This window comes from Aspergillus tanneri, assembly GCF_003426965.1.
Source record: "Aspergillus tanneri strain NIH1004 chromosome Unknown AapTan_8_pilon_pilon_pilon, whole genome shotgun sequence".
Lineage (NCBI taxonomy): Eukaryota > Fungi > Ascomycota > Eurotiomycetes > Eurotiales > Aspergillaceae > Aspergillus > Aspergillus tanneri.
This window is the reverse complement of record NW_022984635.1, coordinates 1,824,813-1,848,758: the sequence shown is the minus strand read 5'-3', so window position 1 is coordinate 1,848,758 and position 23,946 is coordinate 1,824,813. Positions and strand designations below refer to the sequence as shown.

The 23,946-nt window shown below is 50.4% G+C and overlaps 9 protein-coding genes across 9 annotated transcripts; 7 read left to right on the top strand and 2 right to left on the bottom strand.

The window, feature by feature from the left end:
- Positions 1-477: 477 nt before the first annotated feature.
- Positions 478-2,921, top strand: hrdA (E3 ubiquitin-protein ligase HRD1; the record flags this gene model as incomplete). Its single annotated transcript, XM_033575788.1, has 3 exons — positions 478-501; positions 564-668; positions 729-2,921. The coding sequence occupies 3 exons, from the start codon at positions 478-480 to the stop codon at positions 2,919-2,921; spliced, it is 2,322 nt and encodes a 773-aa protein (XP_033421643.1).
- Positions 2,922-3,896: 975 nt separating this feature from the next.
- Positions 3,897-5,141, top strand: ATNIH1004_011221 (DUF3431 domain-containing protein; the record flags this gene model as incomplete). The annotated part of the gene is made up of 1 exon (XM_033575787.1): positions 3,897-5,141. One exon carries the CDS (start codon positions 3,897-3,899, stop codon positions 5,139-5,141), a length of 1,245 nt encoding a protein of 414 aa, XP_033421642.1.
- A 1,493-nt stretch (positions 5,142-6,634) lies between these two features.
- ATNIH1004_011220 (uncharacterized protein) lies at positions 6,635-8,701 on the top strand (the record flags this gene model as incomplete). The annotated part of the gene is made up of 2 exons (XM_033575786.1): positions 6,635-8,142; positions 8,194-8,701. The coding sequence occupies 2 exons, from the start codon at positions 6,635-6,637 to the stop codon at positions 8,699-8,701; spliced, it is 2,016 nt and encodes a 671-aa protein (XP_033421641.1).
- Positions 8,702-10,036: 1,335 nt separating this feature from the next.
- Positions 10,037-11,067, bottom strand: ATNIH1004_011219 (ribonuclease P subunit p30 family protein; the record flags this gene model as incomplete). Its single annotated transcript, XM_033575785.1, has 2 exons — positions 10,037-10,917; positions 10,992-11,067. The coding sequence occupies 2 exons, from the start codon at positions 11,065-11,067 to the stop codon at positions 10,037-10,039; spliced, it is 957 nt and encodes a 318-aa protein (XP_033421640.1).
- Positions 11,068-11,548: 481 nt separating this feature from the next.
- CKA1 (casein kinase II subunit alpha/alpha') lies at positions 11,549-12,780 on the top strand (the record flags this gene model as incomplete). Its single annotated transcript, XM_033575784.1, has 4 exons — positions 11,549-11,663; positions 11,774-12,147; positions 12,203-12,622; positions 12,688-12,780. 4 exons carry the CDS (start codon positions 11,549-11,551, stop codon positions 12,778-12,780), a joined length of 1,002 nt encoding a protein of 333 aa, XP_033421639.1.
- A 1,106-nt stretch (positions 12,781-13,886) lies between these two features.
- On the top strand, positions 13,887-17,281 carry VAS1 (valine--tRNA ligase; the record flags this gene model as incomplete). Its single annotated transcript, XM_033575783.1, has 4 exons — positions 13,887-13,917; positions 13,999-14,112; positions 14,208-16,217; positions 16,275-17,281. The coding sequence occupies 4 exons, from the start codon at positions 13,887-13,889 to the stop codon at positions 17,279-17,281; spliced, it is 3,162 nt and encodes a 1,053-aa protein (XP_033421638.1).
- A 230-nt stretch (positions 17,282-17,511) lies between these two features.
- On the top strand, positions 17,512-18,602 carry RPF2 (rRNA-binding ribosome biosynthesis protein RPF2; the record flags this gene model as incomplete). Its single annotated transcript, XM_033575782.1, has 2 exons — positions 17,512-17,528; positions 17,618-18,602. The coding sequence occupies 2 exons, from the start codon at positions 17,512-17,514 to the stop codon at positions 18,600-18,602; spliced, it is 1,002 nt and encodes a 333-aa protein (XP_033421637.1).
- A 471-nt stretch (positions 18,603-19,073) lies between these two features.
- On the top strand, positions 19,074-19,916 carry ATNIH1004_011215 (Tim17/Tim22/Tim23/Pmp24 family protein; the record flags this gene model as incomplete). Its single annotated transcript, XM_033575781.1, has 5 exons — positions 19,074-19,088; positions 19,143-19,258; positions 19,328-19,354; positions 19,412-19,625; positions 19,689-19,916. 5 exons carry the CDS (start codon positions 19,074-19,076, stop codon positions 19,914-19,916), a joined length of 600 nt encoding a protein of 199 aa, XP_033421636.1.
- Positions 19,917-20,707: 791 nt separating this feature from the next.
- On the bottom strand, positions 20,708-22,329 carry ATNIH1004_011214 (acetoacetyl-CoA synthase; the record flags this gene model as incomplete). Its single annotated transcript, XM_033575780.1, has 6 exons — positions 20,708-20,749; positions 20,822-20,908; positions 20,992-21,049; positions 21,217-21,636; positions 21,695-22,014; positions 22,078-22,329. The coding sequence occupies 6 exons, from the start codon at positions 22,327-22,329 to the stop codon at positions 20,708-20,710; spliced, it is 1,179 nt and encodes a 392-aa protein (XP_033421635.1).
- Between the last annotated feature and the right edge of the window lie 1,617 nt (positions 22,330-23,946).

The window sequence follows — 23,946 nt, the reverse complement described above, 5'->3', positions numbered from 1 at the left end:
CTCTACTCATGTTCTGCCTTCAACAGTTTATAGTAAAACTGATTAGAGATACCACTAATAACTGGAGTAACTCTGTTTGCTGCACGCAATAAATATATAATCAAAGCCTTGTACACACTTTCCTCCACCTCCCTCTTGTCTCCCATCTACACATGTAAGACAAAGGGCAATTCAAAGAATAAACATTCGATTCACTCATGTTCCCTCCTAGCTTTCACTAAATGTAAGTCTAGAAACGGAGATAAGTCACATGCCGAGGGCTGACATCCGCTGACGTAAGGGAGGTGGTTTCGGTACGGTACGGTACAGTATAGCTGTCCAGATCGACTCCATTCAGTTCCTGAGCTCCTCTCTCTTCCTTGTTGTCCTTCACTTCAGCGGATCCTGTTAATGTCCTTTCGACAAGGTTGTTGGCCTTCATAACTCGCATTTGTCAATGACTCTGGGTTTTTTGCCCACATCTACCTCGTTGTAGTCATGAGATTAGCCGCCTACGCCGGGGTAAGTGGCCCTCTCGGAGATACGTGCTGCGGCGACCGTTCATGCTGACGTTTAAATCGCAGGCCTCCGTGGCTTTGGCCACGGGTGTATTTCTGAAATCGCTGCATCAAAGGGCGAATTTCTATGCGGCTTGTGTATACCTTTCTCAGAGCAGCGCCAATCTTATGGTGGGTTGCGCCACATGTCGCCCCTGCAGCTAGGAGGGCCTTTCATCTAACTCACTACAGATACTGACAAATGTGTGTCTCCTGGTGGTGGGATTCTTCCTGTTCTGGCTTCAGCGCCTCCTGTATGGACCCCTACGACCGATCGAAACCGAACAGCTGTACGAAAAGGCTTGGTTTGCTGTTACGGAAACATGCCTTGCGATGACAATATTTCGGGGGGAGTTGGGTGGTTGGTTTCTGGTCATGTTCGTGTGTCTGCTCGTGGGGAAGGTTTGGGGTTGGATCGGTGAAGGCCGCGTGGAATTTCTGGAACAGCAGCCTCCGGCCAGCCCCCGTCTGTTCCATACCAGGCTGGCGTTGTCGTTGCTCCTGTCGTTTCTGTTTAATGCATTTATGTTGAGATATTGCATCACCACCGTCCTTGATCAAGCGCGCCCGGATATGATGGTGATGTTCGGTTTCGAGTTCGCCGTTCTTACCATTCTGTCGAGCTCAACGGCGGTTAGGTACTCAATCTCTCTGATTGAGATTTACATTACCCGCCAGCAGGTGAAAGCGAAACTCGAGGAGCGTCGCCAGGAGATTCGAGCGGCTAGAGTGGCGGCTATACAAGAGCATGCGCGGCGCGGAGAAGCCGCACCGCCCACTAATCTACCTGATGAGAATGACATCGATGAGATGGAACTCGACGTCCCCGGCTGGGAAGACAAAGGTAGATGGGTCTTCTATCTCGATCTGGTCACGGATTTCTTGAAGTTGACAGTCTATTTGTGCTTTTTTGCCATACTGTTCACTTTCTACGGGCTGCCAATCCATATCTTGCGCGACGTGGTCGTCACTATCCGCTCCTTCTGCCGACGGATTATGGATTTCGTTCGCTTCCGTAATGCGACCCGTGACATGAACGAACGGTACCCTGATGCCACTACAGAGGAAGTCGCAAGAGAAGAGGTCTGCATCATTTGTCGGGAGGAGATGACACATTGGCAGCCGCCTGCGGATAGAGCTGCGCAGCCAGCTGCCCGGGTTCCCGATCGCCTGCGTCCGAAAAAGCTTCCTTGCGGCCACATTTTGCATTTTGCATGCCTTAGAAGCTGGCTGGAAAGGCAGCAAAACTGCCCTACCTGCCGCCAGCCAGTTGTTACCCCCTCCCGTCCCCAAGGGAATGCGAATAACGTCGCGAACGAGGCACAAGGCAATGGAGGTGCTGGGGCCATGCAGAACATACCAGCTGGGAACCAACCTCCTGGTGGAAATGGTGCTGCTGATGGCTTGCGCAGGGCCCGTGTCTATCAATTTGGACCCTTCCGGATTGTGTTCGGTGCCGGTCGAGGTGACCTCTTCCACAATTTCCATCGGCAAGTTCAGCAAGGCAATGTTCCGCTGCAACCAGCGAACAACGCGAATCTTCCTGGCGCTCGACAGATTGGCCTTGGGTTTGGATTCGGAAGACTTCCACCAACAGCTGCCATGCAACAGCCCGCGCAACCAACACTCACCACCACCTCTGGCGGCGTTCCTGACATGCGAAATCAATTGCAGCAAATGGAGCAACAGATCATGCAGGAAATCAATGACCTCCGGGTTACTGCAGACCAGCTCCATCTAGTACGATTGCTAGAGGTAGAGCTCCAACGACTTCGAACTCTACAGGGGAATCCAGCCGAACCCCAGGATAACATACCCCAAAGCTCTTCTATTCCTTTATCATCTACAACGACGATTACTTCACGTCACCAATTTATTTCGGACCCCGGTGCTCCTGTCATGACCGCAGGCGATACTCGACTACCGGAAGGGCTTAGTCTTCCTCAGGGCTGGTCCCTTATCCCCCTTCGTTCTGCAGCCCAGCGATCCGAGGAGGTCGCAAGCACAAGTCCTAGTCCCAATGTTACCGAGACAGCAACTTTAGCACAAGCACCCGACAGTGGCCCTACTCAACCCTCTTCCACGGAGAATACCGAGAATAGAGGCCAAAATAGTGGTGATAGCACCACAGCTTCTGCCCCTCCTTCTCAGGGCTTTCCGAGCTGGGGAACGGATGCGACGCACACGGTGGCCGGTAGTGGTGCCGAATCACCGTCCCAGCAATGGACCGATGTAGGTACGGAGACACCATTTGGGAAGGATGAATTGCCAACTGCATCGAATGCAGCGGGAGAGAACGAAGATATCTCGTCAGCATCATCATCAAAGGGAAAGGCACGAGTGGTGACCGTCGAAGATGTAGTAGATGAAGATGACGAGAGTTGACGAATCCCCCCCAACCCCATTCCCCTATTTTCCTTGGCTTCTTCCCCTGTTTTGGAACCCGTTTACCCAGGGCGCAAACATTCATTGGCGTTTCTTTAGCGAGTTAGACCCCATCATACCCAGGATGTATGTTTCAATCTCTAGTGGGTGGCCATGCTGCCCATGCTATGCTCCTCTCCTCTTTTTCTTTCACGTTCTCTCGTTTTATGTCGTTGGAAAATCGTCTGTCTTCTGGTGATTAACGAGAACCTTGTGTATACCTGTACATAGATACTTCGTACCAAAATGTGATAGCCCTTGGCTTCGTCTATTGTGAGACCGGCCGACCCTTGTATTTCAGTCCCGCTCCAGCTCACGCTGCGAGAAACGATCGATTGAGGTGAATTCCAAAGCTATAGGGACATTGATAACGTCTAAATCACAATCCTTGTTGTCGTAGAACTGGGAGACTCGAAGGAATTGAATCCAGGGACAGAAGGATCATCGTTGCTGACACCGCCTCCGCCCTCTTCCACTTCCGCCCCCAATCTATTATCTTTTCATTTGGACATCGTCTCCATGGGTGAACTCCTTTCCTTCGTCCCATTCCTATTTATTCTTATTCCTCTTCTTCCCGGCTCCTTCACGTTCCCTCTCTTGTGCCGTCTGGATGCCGGTGGTGGTTGCGCAGGCCAACGTCGCGTTGCACATGGTTGACAGCCAGTGGTCCCGTTCCAACGTGAGTTTTTTCCCGTGGTGGCGCTGATCGTCTCTAGCAGCTAGTTCTTCTGTGCAAGCCACGTTTCTTGTTATTCGATCCCTTGTCAATCACCTCTTCCTTATCCCCCCTTTTCACTCCCATGATGAAATGAGCACGACCTGGAGGGAATTTGTGGGACTCGAATTGCTGGGGTTTCGTTGACTGATTGGCAGCACATCCCTTATTCTTTTGCCTGATTCTATCCCCACCTACATTCCAATTCGACCTCTGCTTCCATGATTCCCCCACGGCGGGCCATTCCGCTTCTTGGCCTGGCCTTCTTCGTTTTCTTCCTATATGCGGTCACCGGCCTCTCGAGACAATGGCGCCGGAGGCCGCAGGGTATTGTTCCCCTAAGCGGGCTGGGGGCCGCTACCACGCCCATCTCCTATGGACGCTGGAATATTAGTCGACCGGATGAGCGCCCGTCCAGAAAGCCTTACGCCCCCCGACCGCATTATGTCCCTGGCATACCCAAGGCACCGGGGTCGACGTATACAAAAATGCTTGTGGTCCCCCGAACGTCCGAGGAAGACACAACGTGGATTGAACTTGCACTGCCCAATTGGCAGTCAGCCGTTTATGAGGTCGATAACCCTTCGGCGTCTCTGCATCCCCCGAAAAATAAAGGACATGAGGTCATGGTTTATCTCACTTTTATTATCGATCACTACAACAAACTCCCGGACCTCGTGGCTTTCATGCACTCGCATCAGTTTGCGTGGCATAACGATGAAATCTTCGCGGGAAATGCGGTCGAAATCCTGGACCGACTGAACCCTGCGCGGGTAATCCGAGAAGGGTATATGAATCTGCGTTGCACTTGGGCTCCGGGCTGCCCCGACTGGTTGCACCCTGGAACGGTGGAGGAAAATGAATCCAAGCAGGAAGAGACGATGTTGGCGAAGTCATGGGGGGAGATCTTCCCCGACGACCCTATCCCCAATGTGCTAGCGCAGCCCTGCTGCGCCCAGTTTGCGGTCTCGCGCGAGCGGATTCTGTCCGTCCCTAAAGCGCGCTTTGTTTACTATAGGGACTGGCTCCTTCGGACGGAGCTGAGCGACTACATTTCGGGCCGTGTTTGGGAATACCTGTGGCATGTCGTATTCACGGGCGACAATGTGGTATGTCCCAAGGAGAATGTCTGCTATTGTGACGGATACGGAGTTTGCTTTGGCGGCGAAGCAGAGTATGATGAATTCCGCAAGATCGGTCGCCAGAAACAGGAGCTGGAGGAAGAGCTAAATCGATGGTATGGACAAGCAGAAGTCATCGAAGTTGCTCGGCTACGGGGAAATCTGGGGGAGACCAGCGACCTTGCAGTTCCTGAACCTGGATTGGATCTCTCTCTCCAGGAGCAGATATACGAAAAACAGCTACTGCAGGACGAAATACTGGCCAATGCCACCATACGTGGCGAAGATCCACGAGCTAGAGCCTCCGAGGCTGGGAGACCGTGGAAGGAGGGCGATGGTTTCTAGGTGATTTGAAACTCCTCCCTTGGTTTCAACCAGTTACACCTCGTCACCTACTCAGCTTGTCAAGCGCACAAATTTCAGCGGGATCATGCTTATTCCATGACCTTCAAGGATCTGGTAAATTGGCCCTTCTGAGAGACACGGACTTCCCCCTGTCGCCCAATGATACCCTTGTCTATGTTTATTGGATCTTATTTGGGGCGCAGTGGCCCTACTGCGCCATTTTGATAACCATCTATCTTGTATTTCCTATTTCAAATGTACTGGGAGTATTTGGAAAGTGGGTTCAAAAAGTTCCGGGAGTTGGTACTTGATTTGGATGCGATATAATCTATTCTTATCTGGCGCAACTACAGTTTGGCAGGCTCCAGGCTGATGTAGTTTTAATCAGGAATGAGATTGAATTCTGGATGTATTTCCTTGAAGAGGGAGAGAGAAAGCATCGTAGAGTTATTCGATCAGGCTGTAACTACCGTAATAGTTAACGTGACTGGACACCGAGCTGAGCGTCTCTGTATTACACATTAAATAGCACTTTTTATAAGCCTAATATCTTAACAACAACATGTCAAGAGGCCTAAAGTCTATCATATATAATAATACAATAGCACATATATAAATACTAAGCCTAGATCCTTGTAGAATTTCTAGTTTGTTATATTTCAAAAAATACGTTTAAATACTGTGGTATTTTAAAATAATCTTGTATTATAAGTCAATAAAAATCTTAAAAATTCTGATTAAATTACATTAGCATTCTAAATTATCTATATATCAAGGAGTACTTCTATTTTTGTTACAACCCTATGTTGTTGTTAAAATACTAAGGTCATAAAAAGTGCTATTTTATGCAAACCGATACGCGCAGCTCGGTGTCTGGTCACGTTATGAAGACATGTCTGACTAATCCATCACGTGTCAACTACACGCACTACTAGAGTTTGCACTGTCTGTCCATCCTTCAAACGTCGCAAACAACGTCATAAGCAAGGTATCGTATTAATTATCGCGCCTGGCTTGACTTGATCTCGAGAAACTATTGGAGGCATTCAGCTTCCCGATCTCTACTCGGCTTTCTTGCGCTAGGATCGTGAGTGCCGTTGTTTTTCACCCGGGGACCCAGACGAGCTGACGACCTCTAGCAAGGGGAGAGGCACCGGGAAAACGCGCGACTTGCTACAGCAGGTATATATGGTCATATATATCCTCCGGAAATACCTTTTAGATTGCGCGTCTGTTTCGAGGAGCAACTGTGCTGTCTTAGAAGCAAGGTATTAAGCGCCATTTGGATGCTGGTATTGTGGTCGGTCGGCTCATTCTTGTGAAGAAACGAAGAACAAGCCGGATATAGATTGTCTCTAACAGACGTCTCGGGTTTTCTCTGTCTCGCGTACCTAGGAGCTTTTAACGTTTGTTTCGTTCAGCGCACAACCCACTTGCTTGATTCACTGCGTCTGGAGCTAGGGATAGTTAGCTACTGGCATCAGATCTTGGCCATGACGTCTACATCTGCGCCTAGCCATCACCCTTCTACGTCTACGGCCGCCGAGTTCCCGCCCACTCAAACAACCCCCTCATCTGGGATCGATCCGAATACGAGCCTCGCGACAAGTGGATATGCGCCAAATGAAAATCAGCTCGCAGGGCTGGTGGAGGCTGCCACCGCAGCAGCCGGCCAGGACGTATCGGAGTGGGCGGCAGCGGAAGCAATTGCTGCAGCCGCAGGTGCAACTGGACATCAACATCATATGGGGGGCTATGGGTCTGAAATACACATGGACGACAACGGCTTTGGAGATTCGGGTTTCGGGTCAGGCATGGGCTCCGGACGACACTTGCGTGTGCCAGGTTTAGCTACAACGAATGACCAGAGCCAGTCTTCTGGCTTGTCCAGAACCGTATCAAAGAAAAGGAAGAGAGGCGATGACCCGTTGGACCCTGCTTTAGCAGCTTCTGGAACCGGTATCGGTCACAACCAGCAACCGCATCAACATCATCCACACCATTTCGGTGGCGACAGTTTGGATATTCGGTCTGCACCACCCCAGTCACTATCTGACGCTCGTGCTGTTGGTCTACATTCCGCCGCTGCTCTATTTCGTCAGCCATCGAGCAACAAAAAGTACACCCGCCCGCCAATGTCTAAACTCTTCGCGTCCCTAGAATTATCGCCCGAGAACTTTCTACACCTACAAGCCGCGGCGAAGGCATATATGCTCGATGACAAACACCCAGAGCGGCGTGAATGTGTTGGACAGCGTGGCAAAGGTGACACAGAGATGGTCAAGTTAAGATTATGGAACTGTGTGCGTCATTTTTTGGAAGCCGAGGGCCATGGTGAGCGGTTCTTTGGGGAAAATGTAGTCAACGAGGACATGGGCCCTCGAACCTACGTATGGCCCCGAGATCAACAGAAAATCATCTCCCTGGTTATCCCGTTGCTGAGGAGAATGGTCACCAACGAACGGCAACGGCAATATGCAGTCGAGACGCGGAAAGGAGGTGGAACGGAGGAGCGGAGACGACGAAAGACAGAGGAGAGTATTCAGAACTTCAACAGCACCAGTCCTCCGAAGTTTCCTGTGGATGAGCAACTGCAGATGCATGCGCAACATCACCTCCCCGAGGGATACACGTCGACGCAGCCTCCAATGTTAGCAACGCAACCCTTGGGGTCAACGTCGCAAGATATAGAGTTAGGGTTGACGGATCTTTTCCTTGACGGGTATTCGTCGGACGTGAATGCGATTACCAAGTCGTACGACATGTACAACCAACATTATGAACTTGACAACCTGTGGTACCTTTCGGGCCTTCAACAACCAGATTGGCGGGGACTAGTTGCTGCTGTTGACAGCCACTACCAAATCCTCCACAATGGTGGATATGATTGTCCAACCCCCTGTGAAGATGAAAATGTCAATCGTATACTGAATTCAAACGTCACATCGGATCTGCGATGGCGAATCGGCGGGAATCACGACCGGCCCGCCAGGAATGAATTGTATGTCCATTTTTCTAAGCTAGAAGGAGAATGATACTGACTTCTCTATAGTGCAAGCAGCATCACCCGTGACATCTCACGAATTATTCGTGATACTTTGGCTGGCAAGCAAGAGGAACATCCACCCGTCCCGCAGCCTCTGCCTATCCCGCCGCCAAATTTCCCTCCCTTGTCGGGAGTCGCAAATGCCGAGTACTCTGGGACGGCCGCCTCTCAGCCCCCCATTTCATTGCGAATCAATGTCCTGCAAGGTGGCAAGCGCATACTTCCCCGGTATGACTTACCTGCAGGGCAAACGCCGGATCTTGAGACCCTCAAACAGCTCATTATACGACGATTCCCTGGCCAGTTACCCGGTATCTCGTCCAGCTCCGCTATGGATCCTACAGGAGGCCACTGGGGTTCGTCCGCTCAGTGGAGGGTTAAGGTCTGGCTTCCGGATGGGCTTACATCCGTGCAAAATGATGGTGAATGGACGATTGCGCTCTTGTCTGCTGGAAATGTAGACTGGATGGATGGTGATTTGAGAGTCCTTGTCGAGCTTGAAGGTTCCTCTTGAATTGAACCCAGTCTTGAATTCTTCCCCTCATTCTTCCTTTTTATTTTTATTTCTTTATCATTTTTAGGGCCTGCATATTTGGTTTCCTGCATATGGGTTTTTCATTGTGAAAGAGGTATTGGGGCTTATCTCTTTTCTGTATAAAGGCTATACCCCTCTCTTCTTCTTCTCCACTGTTGCTTAATTCCTATTGCACTGTCCTCCTCTTCCCATGCCCTTTTCATATCAATCACGGAAATGAATTAATCATCCACAATGACATGCTACTTCGAGTGAAGGATCTTGGGAAATAGGTTAGTTCCATAGCACTAATGGTTAACGTCATCATCATCACCACCAATACCATCATGGGATATCTATCTCTCGCGTTGGAATTGTCGGTTTTCACGGATGAAATGCCTTATGATTCATGTGGAATTTACATTGCCCACTCCACTCTCTCTGTCTTGGTGGCACATGACAGTGTCACCTGTCCGGCTGTATGACCCATCCCGTTTCCATGGTGCTTGGGATGCCTGCAGAACCAATTTTAGTATTGTGCCTGACTAGGTACCTAACTCTGGCAAGGATCCCTGGGTTCAATATATGGATTTTATTCAGTGTTACTATGAGAATGATGTTGGGCTCTTGGTGTTGTGGTTAATGGTTGTAATATTGTGCGTGAATAATGATAATGGCAAGTTGGAATTGCCGGTTTGATTATGAGTTTATTATAAAGTACTGTGAGATTATAGTAAGTGACTTTGTTTCATTTTATTATATCTAGCAACAATCGCAATTGTAGACTTTGATCACCCCCGCCGGTGATCCTACGAAGATCGGTATTCTCTCCAATACCTGTCAGATGGTCCCTCCATCGCCTTTTCTCAACCTAACGGTTCTCGATGGAGACTGAATCTCAGGTGTACATCTGTCACAGATGGGTACTTCACGAAAATGAATTCTGGTGGGATTCCGGGCTTTGGGAAGGGCCATTCGCTGCTGCATTTTGTGTCTTTCGGGTGGTATTTGTCGACAGGATTCAGTTAAATACGAAATAGTCACAGTGATTGTAGTAGCTGGAGTAGTTCTTCAGTTATTTCCTAACTAGGATGAACGGGCAGACTGCAGATATGGTGTCTGTGACCCTAGGCTCCCAGATGTAGGGGGGAATCCCAGGAACATGCGCAGCGTCTGCAGAGGAACCGCGACGAGGAGCGTGACTACACCCCGCTTGATTGCAGTCTTGCAGATACCATCCAGTGCGTGTAGCTCCTTCGTCTAGAAGGAAGGTGGCTAGTTCCCTGTCGAAGTCATGTAGGTTGATGTATCATAGAATTTGTAATCAAATCCTAGTTAACCATTCGTAGGCGCCGCGGCTGTGTCGCTACCATCACCTTCAACTGCATTCAATCGAGCTTTCTTGGCTCTGCGTTTCATCTCGCGCTTGGATAGTGGCTTCTCTGGTTCAGCCACTGTCTCGAGGCCGAGAGAGGCCCTCCTTTTCAAACCATCCCCATTTCCCTGAACTTGCACGCCTTTCTGCTTAGATGCACTACTACCCTTCTGACCAGCAGATAGTGTGTTGGACCCGGGCCCTGGTTTCTCCCCCCCGTCAACAATGTCAATGATCCCACGCCAGCTGGTCCGCTTCAATTTAGCCAGTGCAATGGTCTTCCTTGCTTCCTCGCAGATCGCTTCTTTACCGCGCTCTTGTGACAACCCCCAAATGCAAGCTAGATTGATCACGTCCCACGGTGCCCGCACACCTAATGCTCTCCTGGCCTCGCTGGACACGATGATTCCCCTTCCTCGTGTCGCCCGGACTAGTGCCATAGAGTTGCCGATAAGGTTGCGGCGAGCATCAGTGCCGCTTCCCGTGACGCCGGGTCCGTAGCAGATTTCGAACCGTATCCCACGTGCGATGGCTGCAGAGAGCATTTTGAACTTAAAGTGGTACGGTTGTCGCACCGAGAAATCCAGGGAGATCACATCGCATTCCAAATTGGTGCAGGCATTCAAAAGAGCCTTCTCATTGGTGGGTCGGAGTGCAACGAGATCATACACTTGAGATAGACTGGAAAGGCGTTGGTTCTGCGCGGGATCCGAGAGAGTCAGGTTTATGCGGCTCAGTAGCGTCAGGTCTATCGGAGCATTTGCTGGGGCTGGAGGGGGAGTGGGATTCGGAGGAAGCTTCCCGGTAACAGTTTGGGAGAGAGCCACCGTTGTGTAACCGACTAGATGTCAGGTCAGCTCTTCATGTGGCCATCATAAACACCTGGTCGTGTGCCGCAATTGATGAATGACGTACGTTCTGCAAGGAAGCTCAAGGTAGGAGAGATCTCGGAATCATCAGGACTATAGGGCACATTAAGATCGTAGAACATCTTGACTTTCTTTAAAAGACCCAGAAATACGCTCCACTGCCCTTGCGATGTTGGTTGTTCGGCCTTCTTTTCCTCTCCCGCTGAAGAAAGCTACGGGATTTGTCCAAGAAAGGAAATCCCAAAAATCTCCCGCGCGTCAATGCTTTTCCGGTCCGACATTGGTCTAGCCAGATCGGGAGATAACCTCACCTGGTCAGGTCCCGTGACTGCAAAGGCGGAGCGAAACGTTCTTAGCCATTCTGATCATCGCATAATAGACATCACTTGTCCCCATCGTTGCTCAGGGCGATAGCACGGCTGCACTGTTTAGACGAGCTCTCCTGCTCCCAGCCTTGCAGCTGTTGTTGTCTGTCCTCTAAATCCAATTCCTCTGTTGTGAACCCTTTTGCCATCGCAATCTTTCCCCCTCTCTACCCCGCCGCATTTTATCTTGATATCCGTTGTGGGCTGACCCGGAGACTGCTTCTCGGCCGCCATCATCATGGCGCGCGTTTACGCTAATGTCAACGAGCATATGCCTCGGTCGTACTGGGACTATGATAGTGTCAACATCTCCTGGGGAGTCTTGGAGAACTACGAGGTGGTCCGCAAGATCGGTAAGGCGAAAACATTGCCCCTGCCTCATTAGTGTGTGATATCGTTGGGTCCCATTATCTGGGAAGTGCATGTAGCATAGCAAGGTGAAAGCTGACAATGGTCACCACAGGTCGGGGCAAGTATTCCGAAGTGTTCGAGGGCATCAATGTCGTCAATTATCAGAAGTGTGTCATCAAGGTCCTCAAGCCGGTCAAGAAGAAGAAGATTAAGCGCGAGATCAAGATTCTTCAGAACCTAGCGGGAGGTCCCAATGTGGTTGCCCTGTTGGATGTGGTCCGCGATAGTCAGAGCAAGACCCCAAGCCTGGTGTTCGAATACGTGAATAACACCGACTTTCGGACATTGTATCCGCGATTTAGCGACTACGATGTTCGCTTCTATGTCTATGAGCTATTGAAGGCGCTGGATTTCTGCCACAGTAAGGGTATCATGCATCGTGACGTGAAGCCCCACAATGTCATGATCGACCATGAAAAAAGAAAGGTTGGTTCTGCATATGGATTGACTATGTTGTACACTTACTGACACAAGTTCTTAGCTGCGTCTTATCGACTGGGGTCTTGCCGAATTCTACCACAAGGGTACCGAGTACAACGTCCGAGTCGCCTCTCGTTACTTTAAGGGCCCCGAGTTACTGGTCGACTTCCAAGAGTACGACTACTCCCTCGACATGTGGTCTCTGGGGGCCATGTTCGCGTCCATGATCTTCCGCAAGGAGCCCTTCTTCCACGGAAACAGCAATTCGGACCAGCTGGTTAAAATTGCTAAGGTTCTGGGGACAGAGGAGCTCTTTGAATATTTGGACAAATACGAAATTGAGCTTGATCCCCAGTACGACGAAATCCTCTCCCGGTTCCCACGCAAAACCTGGCAATCCTTCGTCAACGCCGACAACCAGCGCTTCGTCAGTGATGAGGCGATCGACTTCTTGGACAAGCTTTTGCGATACGACCATGCTGTATGTGCCCTCATTTTTGGAGATTCCAATTGCATAATCCAAAATGTGCTAACTTCACTATGTAGGAACGACTTACCGCCCAGGAGGCCATGGCTCACCCTTATTTTGCTCCCGTTCGGGCAGCAGAGGCACGGAGTGGGAACAATGTTGCTTCCTGATGAGGTGCAGAGGTGTTTACATGAGCGCTCTTGTCTCGTCTGGAGAATAGTCAGATCCATCGGCGCTCTCTGTGATTATTGTCACCCCATTGCAATTGATATCCACCCATTTGGTCCGAAGTTTTGAGTTGGTTCTGGGTTTGAAACGGAAACTTTGATATAAGACCCGACAAAAAACATTTTTTACGAAAAGGAGAAAGACAGCAAGAAGTTCATGCGCCATGGATGCGATGAGTTATGGCATAAGGATGGAGACGACGATGATCAGATGACATGCACCTAATCCATTGGGCTCGGAGCCCAAGTCCGCTCAATCCTTGTATATGGCGTATCCAGTGAGTGAAATCGACTAGACGGGGTGATAGGATTCTACTTACTCCCGTTTTTACTCTGCGCATCCCAGCAGATTTTCCCTATTCTCACGCCCTTTCTCCTTCGTAAGCTGTTGGACTGGTGTTAGTGGGATTTCTTTGTTCTCTCGGTTGATTTTATTTCATATTCTACTATTCCCAGCACAGTTATCCCTTTGCGTCATTGAACGGCGTAGTTTGGTGCTTATATGATTCTCTCCGGGCTTTCGTTTCAATCAAGCATTGCGAATCCATCCCTTTCCCTTATGGTTATGCAGATCATATAGACGATGTCTTTTTCGGTGTCAACATAGATGAGTATCTGTCTCTCCTGTAGCTATCTCCTCGAAGTCCTCAATATGGCAGCATGTATCACGTGACGTGACTCATTTCGAGACATCCCAGCAACAGATCATTGTGATTGATAGTTAATCTGTGCCGACCGTGGACACAATCAGTGCCAGGAGACTGATCTCTAGAGGATATGATTGAGTGCTATACAGAGTCCTACCTAATACCTAATACCGGCCCAACCCATTACAATCCAATCCCAATCAGCGCTCCACCGCCGCCTTTTTCCCCTGGGCCCCGCTCCGTTCCGATCTTTGAAATTTAATTGCCCGCAATTCGCACAACCACCCTCCTTGCTGTCTATTGCCGTTGGAGTCCCTGGTGGTCAAGATACTTATCCGGCAACTCGTGGCGCGATCGGCGCCCAGGAGATTCACCCCTCCAATCTATCGATCATTTTCCAGGATGGCTGAACCCTCTGCCCCCCAGAACCCAGGTGCGTTATTCTTTATCTTCTTCTGTGACTTGATATTTCTTGTGGAATATACGTGGCTAACGGAACTGCTTGCTTTTCTAGCTGGTGAGCCTTCGGCTCCCAAGATTGACACTCCTCCTCAGGCCGATGAGCAAACGAGAAACCAGGATGCCGCTGCTGCTACCGCACCTCCCAAGGTGAAGAGCGAGAAAGAATGTATGGAGTCCTGTTCCACCTACTGTATCTTGCTGGTACTAGGTGTCCCCCTTGGCTAGCTTGGCACTATCTGACATTTGGATGCTATTTTCTAGTGGAGCGCGAGCGACGCAAGGCCGAGAAAGCGAAGAAGTTTGCGGAAAAGCAGGCCAAGGCTGCATCGGCCAAGCCCGCTGCCCCCAAGGCGGATAAAAAGGCCAACAAGGTTGAGAAGGAGAAGACTGCCGATGCGTATGACCCCAAGGTAATTGAGTCGGGCCGCTACGAATGGTGGGAGGAGAAGGGCCTCTTTATTCCCGAGTTCGGCCCTGATAACAAGGTCAAGCCTGAGGGATACTTTGTTATCCCAATCCCTCCTCCTAATGTCACTGGGTCCCTTCACATGGGACATGCCCTCACCAATGCCCTCCAGGACACCATGGTTCGTTGGCAGCGGATGAAGGGCAAGACCACGTTGTGGCTTCCGGGCATGGATCACGCCGGTATCTCCACCCAGAGTGTCGTCGAGAAGATGCTCTGGAAGAGAGAGAAGAAGACCCGTCATGATCTGGGTCGCCCGGAATTTACGGATAGGGTGTGGGCGTGGAAGCACGAGTACCATGCCAATATCAAGAATTCCTTGCGTAGAGTTGGTGGTTCATTCGACTGGACTCGCGAGGCGTTCACCATGGACCCCAACCTGTCTGCTGCTGTCACCGAGACTTTCGTTCGTCTGCATGAGGAGGGTATCATCTACCGTGCCAACCGCCTGGTCAACTGGTGTGTGGCTCTGAATACATCGTTGTCCAACTTGGAAGTTGAGAACAAGGAGGTCGAAGGCCGCACTCTTCTGGACGTTCCCGGCTACGAGAAAAAGGTTGAATTTGGTGTCCTGACTCACTTCTGCTACGAGATGGATGGCACTAAGGAGAGAATCGAGATCGCCACTACTCGTCCGGAAACCATGATTGGTGATACTGGTATTGCTGTCCACCCTGACGACAAGCGTTACCAGCACTTGATTGGCAAGTTTGCCAGACACCCCTTCGTGGACCGCCTGCTGCCCATTGTTGCCGACCCTGAAGTTGACCCAGAGTTCGGTACCGGCGCTGTCAAGATTACACCCGCCCATGATTTCAACGATTTTAACCGTGGAAAGGCCCATAACCTTGAGTTTATCTCCGTGTTGAATGATGACGGTACCTTTAACAAGAAGGGAGGGCCCTTTGCGGGCATGAAGCGCTTCGATGCCCGTTACAAGGTCATCGAACTCCTTAAAGAGAAGGGCTTGTATGTGAAATGGGAGCATAATCCCATGAAGATCCCACGCTGTGCCAAGTCTAATGACATTATCGAACCCATCCTTAAGCCCCAGTGGTGGATGAAGATGGAGAGCCTTGCGGAGCCGGCCATCAAGGCGGTTGAGGATGGTGAAATCATCATCCGACCCGAATCCGCTGCTAAGAACTATTTCCGCTGGCTGAGGAATATCAACGACTGGTGTCTGTCCAGACAGCTTTGGTGGGGTCACCAGGCTCCGGCTTATTTCATAAAGATTGAGGGTGAAGATGGGGATGATAGCGATGGCAATCTGTGGGTCACTGGCCGAACCGAGGAGGAGGCCCAGAAGAAGGCTGAGGCTAAATTTCCCGGCAAGAAGTTCATCCTGCAGAGAGACCCAGATGTGCTTGACACATGGTTCTCGTCCGGTTTGTGGCCATTCTCAACCTTGGGCTGGCCTAATAAGACGCACGATTTTGAAACTCTGTACCCGACTTCTGTCCTGGAAACCGGCTGGGATATCCTTTTCTTCTGGGTCGCTCGAATGATCATGCTGGGCATTAAGCTGACTGGTAAGGTCCCCTTTAAGGAGGTCTACTGTCACTCTTTGATCCGAGACTCCGAGGGCCGGAAGATGTCTAAGTCTTTGGGTAATGTCATTGACCCTCTGGACGTCATGGAGGGGATTGAACTCAATGATCTCCATGCCAAGCTGCTCACTGGTAACCTGGCCGAGAAAGAGATTGCCACGGCTACCAAGTACCAGAAGAAGGCGTTCCCCAAGGGTATCCCTGAGTGCGGTGCTGATGCGTTGCGATTTGCTCTGGTGTCTTATACTACTGGTGGTAAGTGATTCTCGTGGACTTTTTCATGATAATGGAATGGTTTCTGACTCGCCTTAGGAGGGGATATTGCGTTTGATGTCCAGGTGATCCACGCCTATCGCCGTTTCTGCAACAAGATCTACCAGGCGACCAAGTTCGTCCTCGGCAAACTGGGCGATGATTTCAAACCACAAGCCACTGCTTCGAAGACTGGTCGCGAGTCTCTCTCCGAACGCTGGATCTTGCACAAATTCAATGCCGCTGCTAAGCAGATGAATGAGACACTGGAGCAACGCGAGTTCTCCGATGCCGCGATTGCTATCTATCAGTACTGGTACAGCCAACTTTGTGACGTGTTCATTGAGAACTCCAAGTCTCTCCTTACACTGGACGCGCCTGCTGAGGTGCAGCAGTCGGCGAAGGAGACGCTGTACACTACTCTGGAGGGTGCCTTGACCATGATCCACCCCATCATGCCCTTCGTGACGGAGCACCTGTGGCAGCGTCTGCCTCGTCGTGCTGGCGATAGTACCATCTCGATCATGAAGGCCCGGTACCCTGAGTACCAGCCCGAGTTCGACGACCCCGCTGCGGAAGCGGCCTACGAGCTCATCCTGAATACCTCCAAGGCCATTCGGTCGATCATTGCCCAATACGAGCTCAAGACCAAGGGCGACATCATCATCCAAACCTACGATGCGACCAGCCACAAGACCATCTCGGATGAGATCACTAGCATCAAGTCGTTGGGCGGCAAGTTCCTGGGCGATCTCAGCGTGCAAGGACCGGAGAACACCACTCGGCCCTCGGGCTGTGTTGTGTCGGCTGTCGGCTCTCAGGCTGCCGTCTACCTCCGTGTCTCCAAGGAGGTGGCTCTCGAGCAAGAGGAGAAGGCCAAGGCCAGCCTCCAGAGGTCGCTGGAGGTTGTGCGCCGTCAACAGCAGCTGGTGGGCTCTGCCACCTGGCAGGAGAAGGTCAAGCCTGAGATTCGCGAGTCGGAGGAGAAGAAGCTTCGCGATGCCGAGAGCGAGTTCGCGCGGTTGGAGGAGCAGATCCGCGAGTTTGAAAAGTTGCGGCTAGAGTAGATTTGACCTACCGTCTATAGTGAATCTATCTGATTGTTCTAGATAATTATCTCGTTCTAAATAGGGACTTCTAAATAATACTTCCGTATCTATCATCGTTAACCTTATCGATAAGCGATGCCAAGACCTCGAGCGCCAAAACTTTTCGCTCCGCTTTTTCGGTTCGGATTTTGCCCGTTAAGCAACTCTCTCGCATCTTCTTCAGCAGAAAGAGCTGACTCTCGCTCATCATGATGCTCCGAGAAGTGTAAGTACAATATGTAGGAGGAGCGTGTGTATCTGTGTATGTTTGTGTGTGAGTCCGCATCTTACTGACCGGTGGAATGCCTACAACAGAAAACCCAAGAATCCGCGTACGGCGCGCATTCTCAAAGCCAAAGAACCCCAGCTCATCGAACCCCCCAAGCGGACTCTTTTAATGCACGGTTCGAAATGTCCGACACCCCTGCACACTGTTCTCAAGACGTTCCATTCCTTGACCCGGCCAAATTCGGTCTTGTTCCATAAGAAGAACGAGAAGATCCACCCGTTCGAGAATGTCGAAAGCCTCGAGTTTCTGGCCAACAAGAACGAGTGCGGAATGGTCGTGTTTGGAAGTAGCAGCAAGAAGCGACCGAACTGTGTGACTGTGGCACGTGTATTCGACTCGAAGCTCCTCGACATGTGTGAACTGATGCTCCTCCCCAACCCAGACGGCGAGGATATCCCCGCCATGAACAACCTTACTATGCACGTGGGCGTTGGGCTACGGCCGTTGATGCTTTTCTCGGGAAGCGCATGGGATGATTCTACGTCGACGCCGCATGTTCTACTTAAGAGTATGTTTGTGGATATGTTCAAGGGCGAGATATCGGATAAGATCGACGTCGAGGGATTACAGTATGCACTTTTACTGGCCGCCGACGAACCCACCGAGGGACTAGCTCCCGTGATCCATCTGCGGTGGTACAAAATCCGGACAAAGCGCAGCGGACACAAGCTCCCGCGGGTAGAGCTGGATGAGATAGGCCCGAAGTTCGACTTCAAGGTAGGCCGCCTTCAGGAGGCGCCTCGGGAGGCGATGAAGGAGGCGATGAAGCAGGGCAAGCGACCCAACGAGGAAATCAAGTTGAAGAAGAACATTGGCATGGACACGATTGGTGACAAGATCGGTCGTGTGCATCTGGCGAAGCAGGATCTGGGTGGATTGCAGACGCGGAAAATGAAGGGATTGAAGCGACGAGCAGGGATGGAGTCCGATGAGGAAGAAGGGAACGCCGACGCGATGGATGTGGATGAGATTTCAGAGGACGAGGGCCGGAAGAGGGCGAAGACGGGCTGAAGATGGTATCAACTGGGGGCCTGGCAATCAGTAATGTGGCATGCATGATTTGTGTGGAGTTTTTTCCTCCCGTTTCGCACCCCGGCGTTTATTTCGGTGGATTTAGTCGAATGGCTCTGCTTCTTGTGTTTATGTAGTTAGACACTGCTGTGTGAAAAGTTCCATGATCTGTCTTGCGATGCACAGAGTATGCTCCATAGTATATTCCCACGTGACATGACGTTTTGGGGTCTCACATGCCGAGGATCTTTCCCGCGACGTCTTTAAATGCCCGTCTCCACCCTCGTTCTTCTCTGTGATCTCCCTTCCCACGCCTGCCGGATTCTGCAACTGTTTCGGTTTTGACTGCTGCTCCGGGTTTCCTTATTCCCTCATGAGTTCCGGTTTGTTGGACGTTCTCTGTCGGTGAATTCCTATCGACTTGTTGCTGTTCCGACCCACCCTGCCGAGGTCCCCGGCAAGTGAGTCGCCATGGATGCTCTCATGGTAGGATGAAAACTGACTATCAACTCTACCGGAATCATACTGATCGCGATGCAGTCCGGTCTGGATACCCTGGTTACTAAACCTGAACTCGCGCCGCTATTATCGCTGGCAAAGGGGGTCCGTAATGGCGCAGTGTACGGCGCCAAAGTGCGGTTTCCGCACGCTTTGGTGTATGTCTCGTAGTGATGGCCTCGCGTACAACAGGAAACGGGCTAACCTAGGATTTCTTTATCGGACAGGATGATCCTCCTCTTCCGTTCCGGAACGTAAGGTGACCCGCATCGCAATAGTGGATGCTCGGTATGCTGAATCCAGTTCTGCAGCTTTCGCGAAAAAGCCAAGCTTGTGTTTAAAGCCACGCGCCAACACGCCCGGAACCTAGCGACGTTCGCATTGATTTACAAGAGCTCGATGATTGTTCTACGGAATGTCAACCCCACCGGGGTGGGGAAAGAAGGTCGATATGACAGTTTCTTTGCTGGGTTATTGGGCGGATATGCCGTCTTTGGCCGACACAAAACAAGCATCACTCAACAGGTATGCAAAGGGTCCCTTGAAAGCCATGGTGGAATTTGAGACGACTCATCTTGTGCCTCCCAGATTGTCATCTACGTTTTTGCCCGTGTGGTCCTCGCCCTCGCGAAACTTGCCGTGCAGCCTGGCATGCACCCTCTATCCGGACTTATCACCTCTGACGCCCGAGCCGAGATCGAGAAAAATGCATGGCCATTATTCGCCAGTTTCAGCTGGGCATTCGTCATGTACATCTTCCGTTGGTATCCGGAGACCCTCATGTCGAGTCTCCGAAGCAGCATGGTGTATATGTAGGTTCTCCCTCTCCAAAAAAATAAAAGCTCTGGCTGACTCTTACACAGTTACGCCGACTCCGACCACTGGGATTCCTTCCGCAATTTCATGATACATAACAAATAGATACATTACGATTTTAGTATTTTCTCATCATTTCTCCAACGGTAGGGCACAATGGTCTTCTTCCTGTCACGATGGGCGTATAGAGTCGGCGCATATATCCTTTCTTTCATTGTTCTTCCTTCGGTTCTTGTCCATGGGTTCTATTGTATGTATTATGCTTGATCTGGACGGAGTGTGCGCGATCAGTCTCATTCAAGCACATCCAGGGGAGCTGATCCTCGAGGAACCCTCTCGGAGGCGGTCAGTTTGTGTTTCTTGATGGCTTCTGGAAAGTCCAATATATTCCTGTATCCCATGGATCACTGTATAGGCGTCCAATGAGCAACCGAAAACGTACATGTATGACTAGCACGGGTATATAAAACTTCCGTCATCTCGAACGCCATATACTTATCCGCATAGTCCGCTGATATAAGGAGAGCCAAATACGATTAGGTTCTCCCGCTGTCTACGGAGTACGCAGCGGGGAATGAAAGCCTCATAACGGATTGATATTCTCGATAGCCCTGGTTATCGTAGCTGCCAGCTCTAGATAACTCTAGACAACACTAACCATATACAATTCTCAATTTATAGTTTGCTCTTGGGAGCCACCACTTTCTCGACCTCAGAAAATTTGTAAAATACTCTAGGCACTGCGGGTTCAACAACGTCCCAGACGCTTTGATCTTCCTGCCAGAAACAATCTACTTGACCGGAAGCTGGACTTTCCTCAGATTTACCGTCGTCTGTTTCGCATCAGTTTCTGATAATCTAGCATGGCTAGGTTCAGGGTTTATATATTGACAGATATATCATACCGGAATCTCGGGAGTTTGAAAGATATACTTGGGCACAAGTCTAGCGTTGAGTGCCTTGCAGATTGCCTCTTTGACTCGTCCAACCAACTGTGGCATCAAGTTGAACCTGGTCTCGTCAGTAGGAATAACATGACAGATTCGTCGCTGTCCTGGGGTCGTCCCTGGCCCACGCAGTTCGAGTCGACGACTTCCTCGGTGAACTGCGTATCAGTGACATTGTAGATCTCACTGGATCCGAACCGGATTCCGGACGGATTCAACACTCAATCTGATCGACCTAAGAAGAAGATCTGTTTGGTGATGGGATGGATGCTGATGAAGTCGCCGTGTGTCTATACATCTGTGTTTTTTTTGTACCCTTGGTCAATAAAAGTGGGCTTGTGTAGAATCACCACTGAGTTACTGGGAGGAAGTCAAACTCACTGTCAAATCGGGCAAAGTAAGAATCGAAATATTTCTGGCTCCCGTCTTCTCCTAGGAACCTCACCGGCATGGTGGGAAATGCCCCTGTGGCTACTATCTCTCCCGGAGTGCTGTCGGGTATTTCAGTCCCTTTAACTCCGGAAGCACCCTCGTCGGCTTGGTCAAAGACCGCAATGGGAATCCCTAGTCCTGCACATTGACATCCGCCGACGTAGAGCGGGGAGATTGGGTTCTCGAGTCCAAAGCAACCGGCCAGATCGGTTCCCCCGGAGATATTGGCCAGCTGTGTGTGAGCAGGAAAACCTTCACTGTAGAACCACTCGGACAGAGATTCCGACAAGACCATACCTGTGCTGGTCGTGACGGACAGGTTGCTGAGATCGGCGATCTCCCTGGGACGAATGCCATCGAATGCCGTGCTTTCGTAACTCGTGGAAATATCGCGGTGACGTGCCAAAATGAGTCACTTTGTGCTCGCCTAGGAGCTGGATGAGAAACTTGACGTCCGGGAGAAACGGGCTCCCATCGTATAGAATAGTCCTTCTTCCAAATACCAGCCCCGCAATGGCGGCGAGGTCCATGATCCATCCGGTTGTAGTGTATTGCAGGATGGTGGAATTGGCACCGATGTCTCGGTGTAGTCGAGACTCCTTGGTCCCGTTGAGGAGATATCTCCCTGCACTCTGCACGGTGGGCTTAGGTTTACCTGTCGTGGCAGACGAATAGACCACTAGGAAGGGGCTGCGGAAGTCGGTGCGAACAAACTCCAGCTTATCCGATTGTTAACTTTCCAGGAACGTTGCCAATGGCTGGGTTCTAGGCATTGCGCTCACATCTGCAGGATGGTCTACATGTCGAGGAATAGACACAATACCATTGAACTCTTGAACGTCTCCAAGGCCATCCACAACGTCCTTTATCTTCGAACGCAGGTCGATCTGCTTCCCGTTGTAGACTGCAGCATCGTCCATGAAGACGCATATCGGTTTAAGCTGAAGCAGTCTGTCGAGGATCCTTTTGACCCTGGCGTTAGTGGAAGCCGACGAGAACTGGGCCCCGAGGGCTGTCGTTGCCAGGAAGACCATCAAGGTGTCGATACTATTACTGGCTAATATCGCCACGCGGTCTCCCTCAACAACCCCAACTGCTTTCAATGCTTGGATCAACCTTCTATTTTTTTTTTTGCCTCAATTGTGCCCAGGTGAAGCTCGTGGCTGGCTCCGACCCTTCCTCCCGGATCTGCGTCACAGCAATCTTGCCATCTTCCTTGCCGGTTGTTGTTACTTTTAGTTGTCCATTGGTCGACGTCTCCGCCGTGAAGAGCATATTCTCTGCGAAATTGAGAAGGACTCCCTCGAACCAGGTAGGAATACTGTCAATGCGGGCCGACTCGTTGACTACCGAGGTATACATGCCTTCATGGATAAAAGGGAAGTAGTTCCAGCAGAAACCCTGGAATGCAGCTCTATTGTTAATTGACCATCTACAGAGATCATTATATGTCTAGACGGGTCAGAGTGGATCAAAATCTCCATGATATGTTCGCTAACGCACTTGGAGATTCAGCCTTTTTTCCTCTTCTAATTTCCTCTTGAATGCCCACATCTGTGTGGACAGGGCACCAGGAGAGCTGCTTACTCAAGTGTGTAAATTGGCCCTTTGATGATGATATTGCCATCTTTTCGGGTATTCTGGGGGTCTCTGTTGAACAGGAGACTTATGAGTATATGCGCACGTCTAAAAGGTTGTAGCTCTTGATTCTTACACACAAGGACGGTGGAATATCAGTGCAACCTTTCTGACTCTGAGTTGTAAGTATTTCCCTGCAAGTGAGATTCCAGCATTAAACCAGGATGTGGTGCATTCATCCCCTCGTCCTTCTTTGTTTCTTCCTTTCTTTACTTTGGACTTCCTGTGCATTGCATATGCTCCTATAACTGGGAAATTGAGTCACATCCAGGAGATTATAAACGGCCCGGATAGCCCAGTCAGATGGGAGTTGATGGCATTCCAGTGCCTGATGGAGAGAAAGAAGACGAAGAGAAAGGAGTAGGTCGAGTGAATGCAATTGGCCAATCAACCAGATATGAAGCCTTAGGCCACAGAACAAGACAAACGCAGTAAACATGAGGTGTCAGAGCGCACGATGGATTTACAGAGTTAATTTATGATTCATTGATTCTGTCAAGTCTGTTCTCTTGTCCAATTGCTGTTGTGATTGAGGTGGCCATCAAAGATGGCATCTCCAGGGCCTGCCCAAGCATCGACCTTGGTGAGCGAGATACTTCAATCTATTACGAAGCAGAGGATGGCAGAATGGAGGCTATGTCCCCCAGAGAGACCAAAAAAGAGCAAGCATTGCCTGCAGATCAATCACTATCTGGTGTTGAGAGGCCTCGTAGCCGCTAGAAACTCTTCTCTCCATGATATAAGTCGCATATTGGAGACATAATGAGAGAAAGAGACGAAGGAAACTAATGCCATCCAGCTTAGTCTGTTCATCTCCGCTCTTGACCAATCTAATGTGGCCACCGCAATACCTACAATCTCGGAAATATTACACTCAGGAATGGGCTACGTATAGACCGGTGGTGTCTACCTGATAGCCAATGCCGCTAGTTCGAACATCTGCGCCAATCTGTCCGATATATGGGGGGAAAGATCTTTTTAGCAGAAGTTGCTCTCTTTTTGTGCTTCGATTA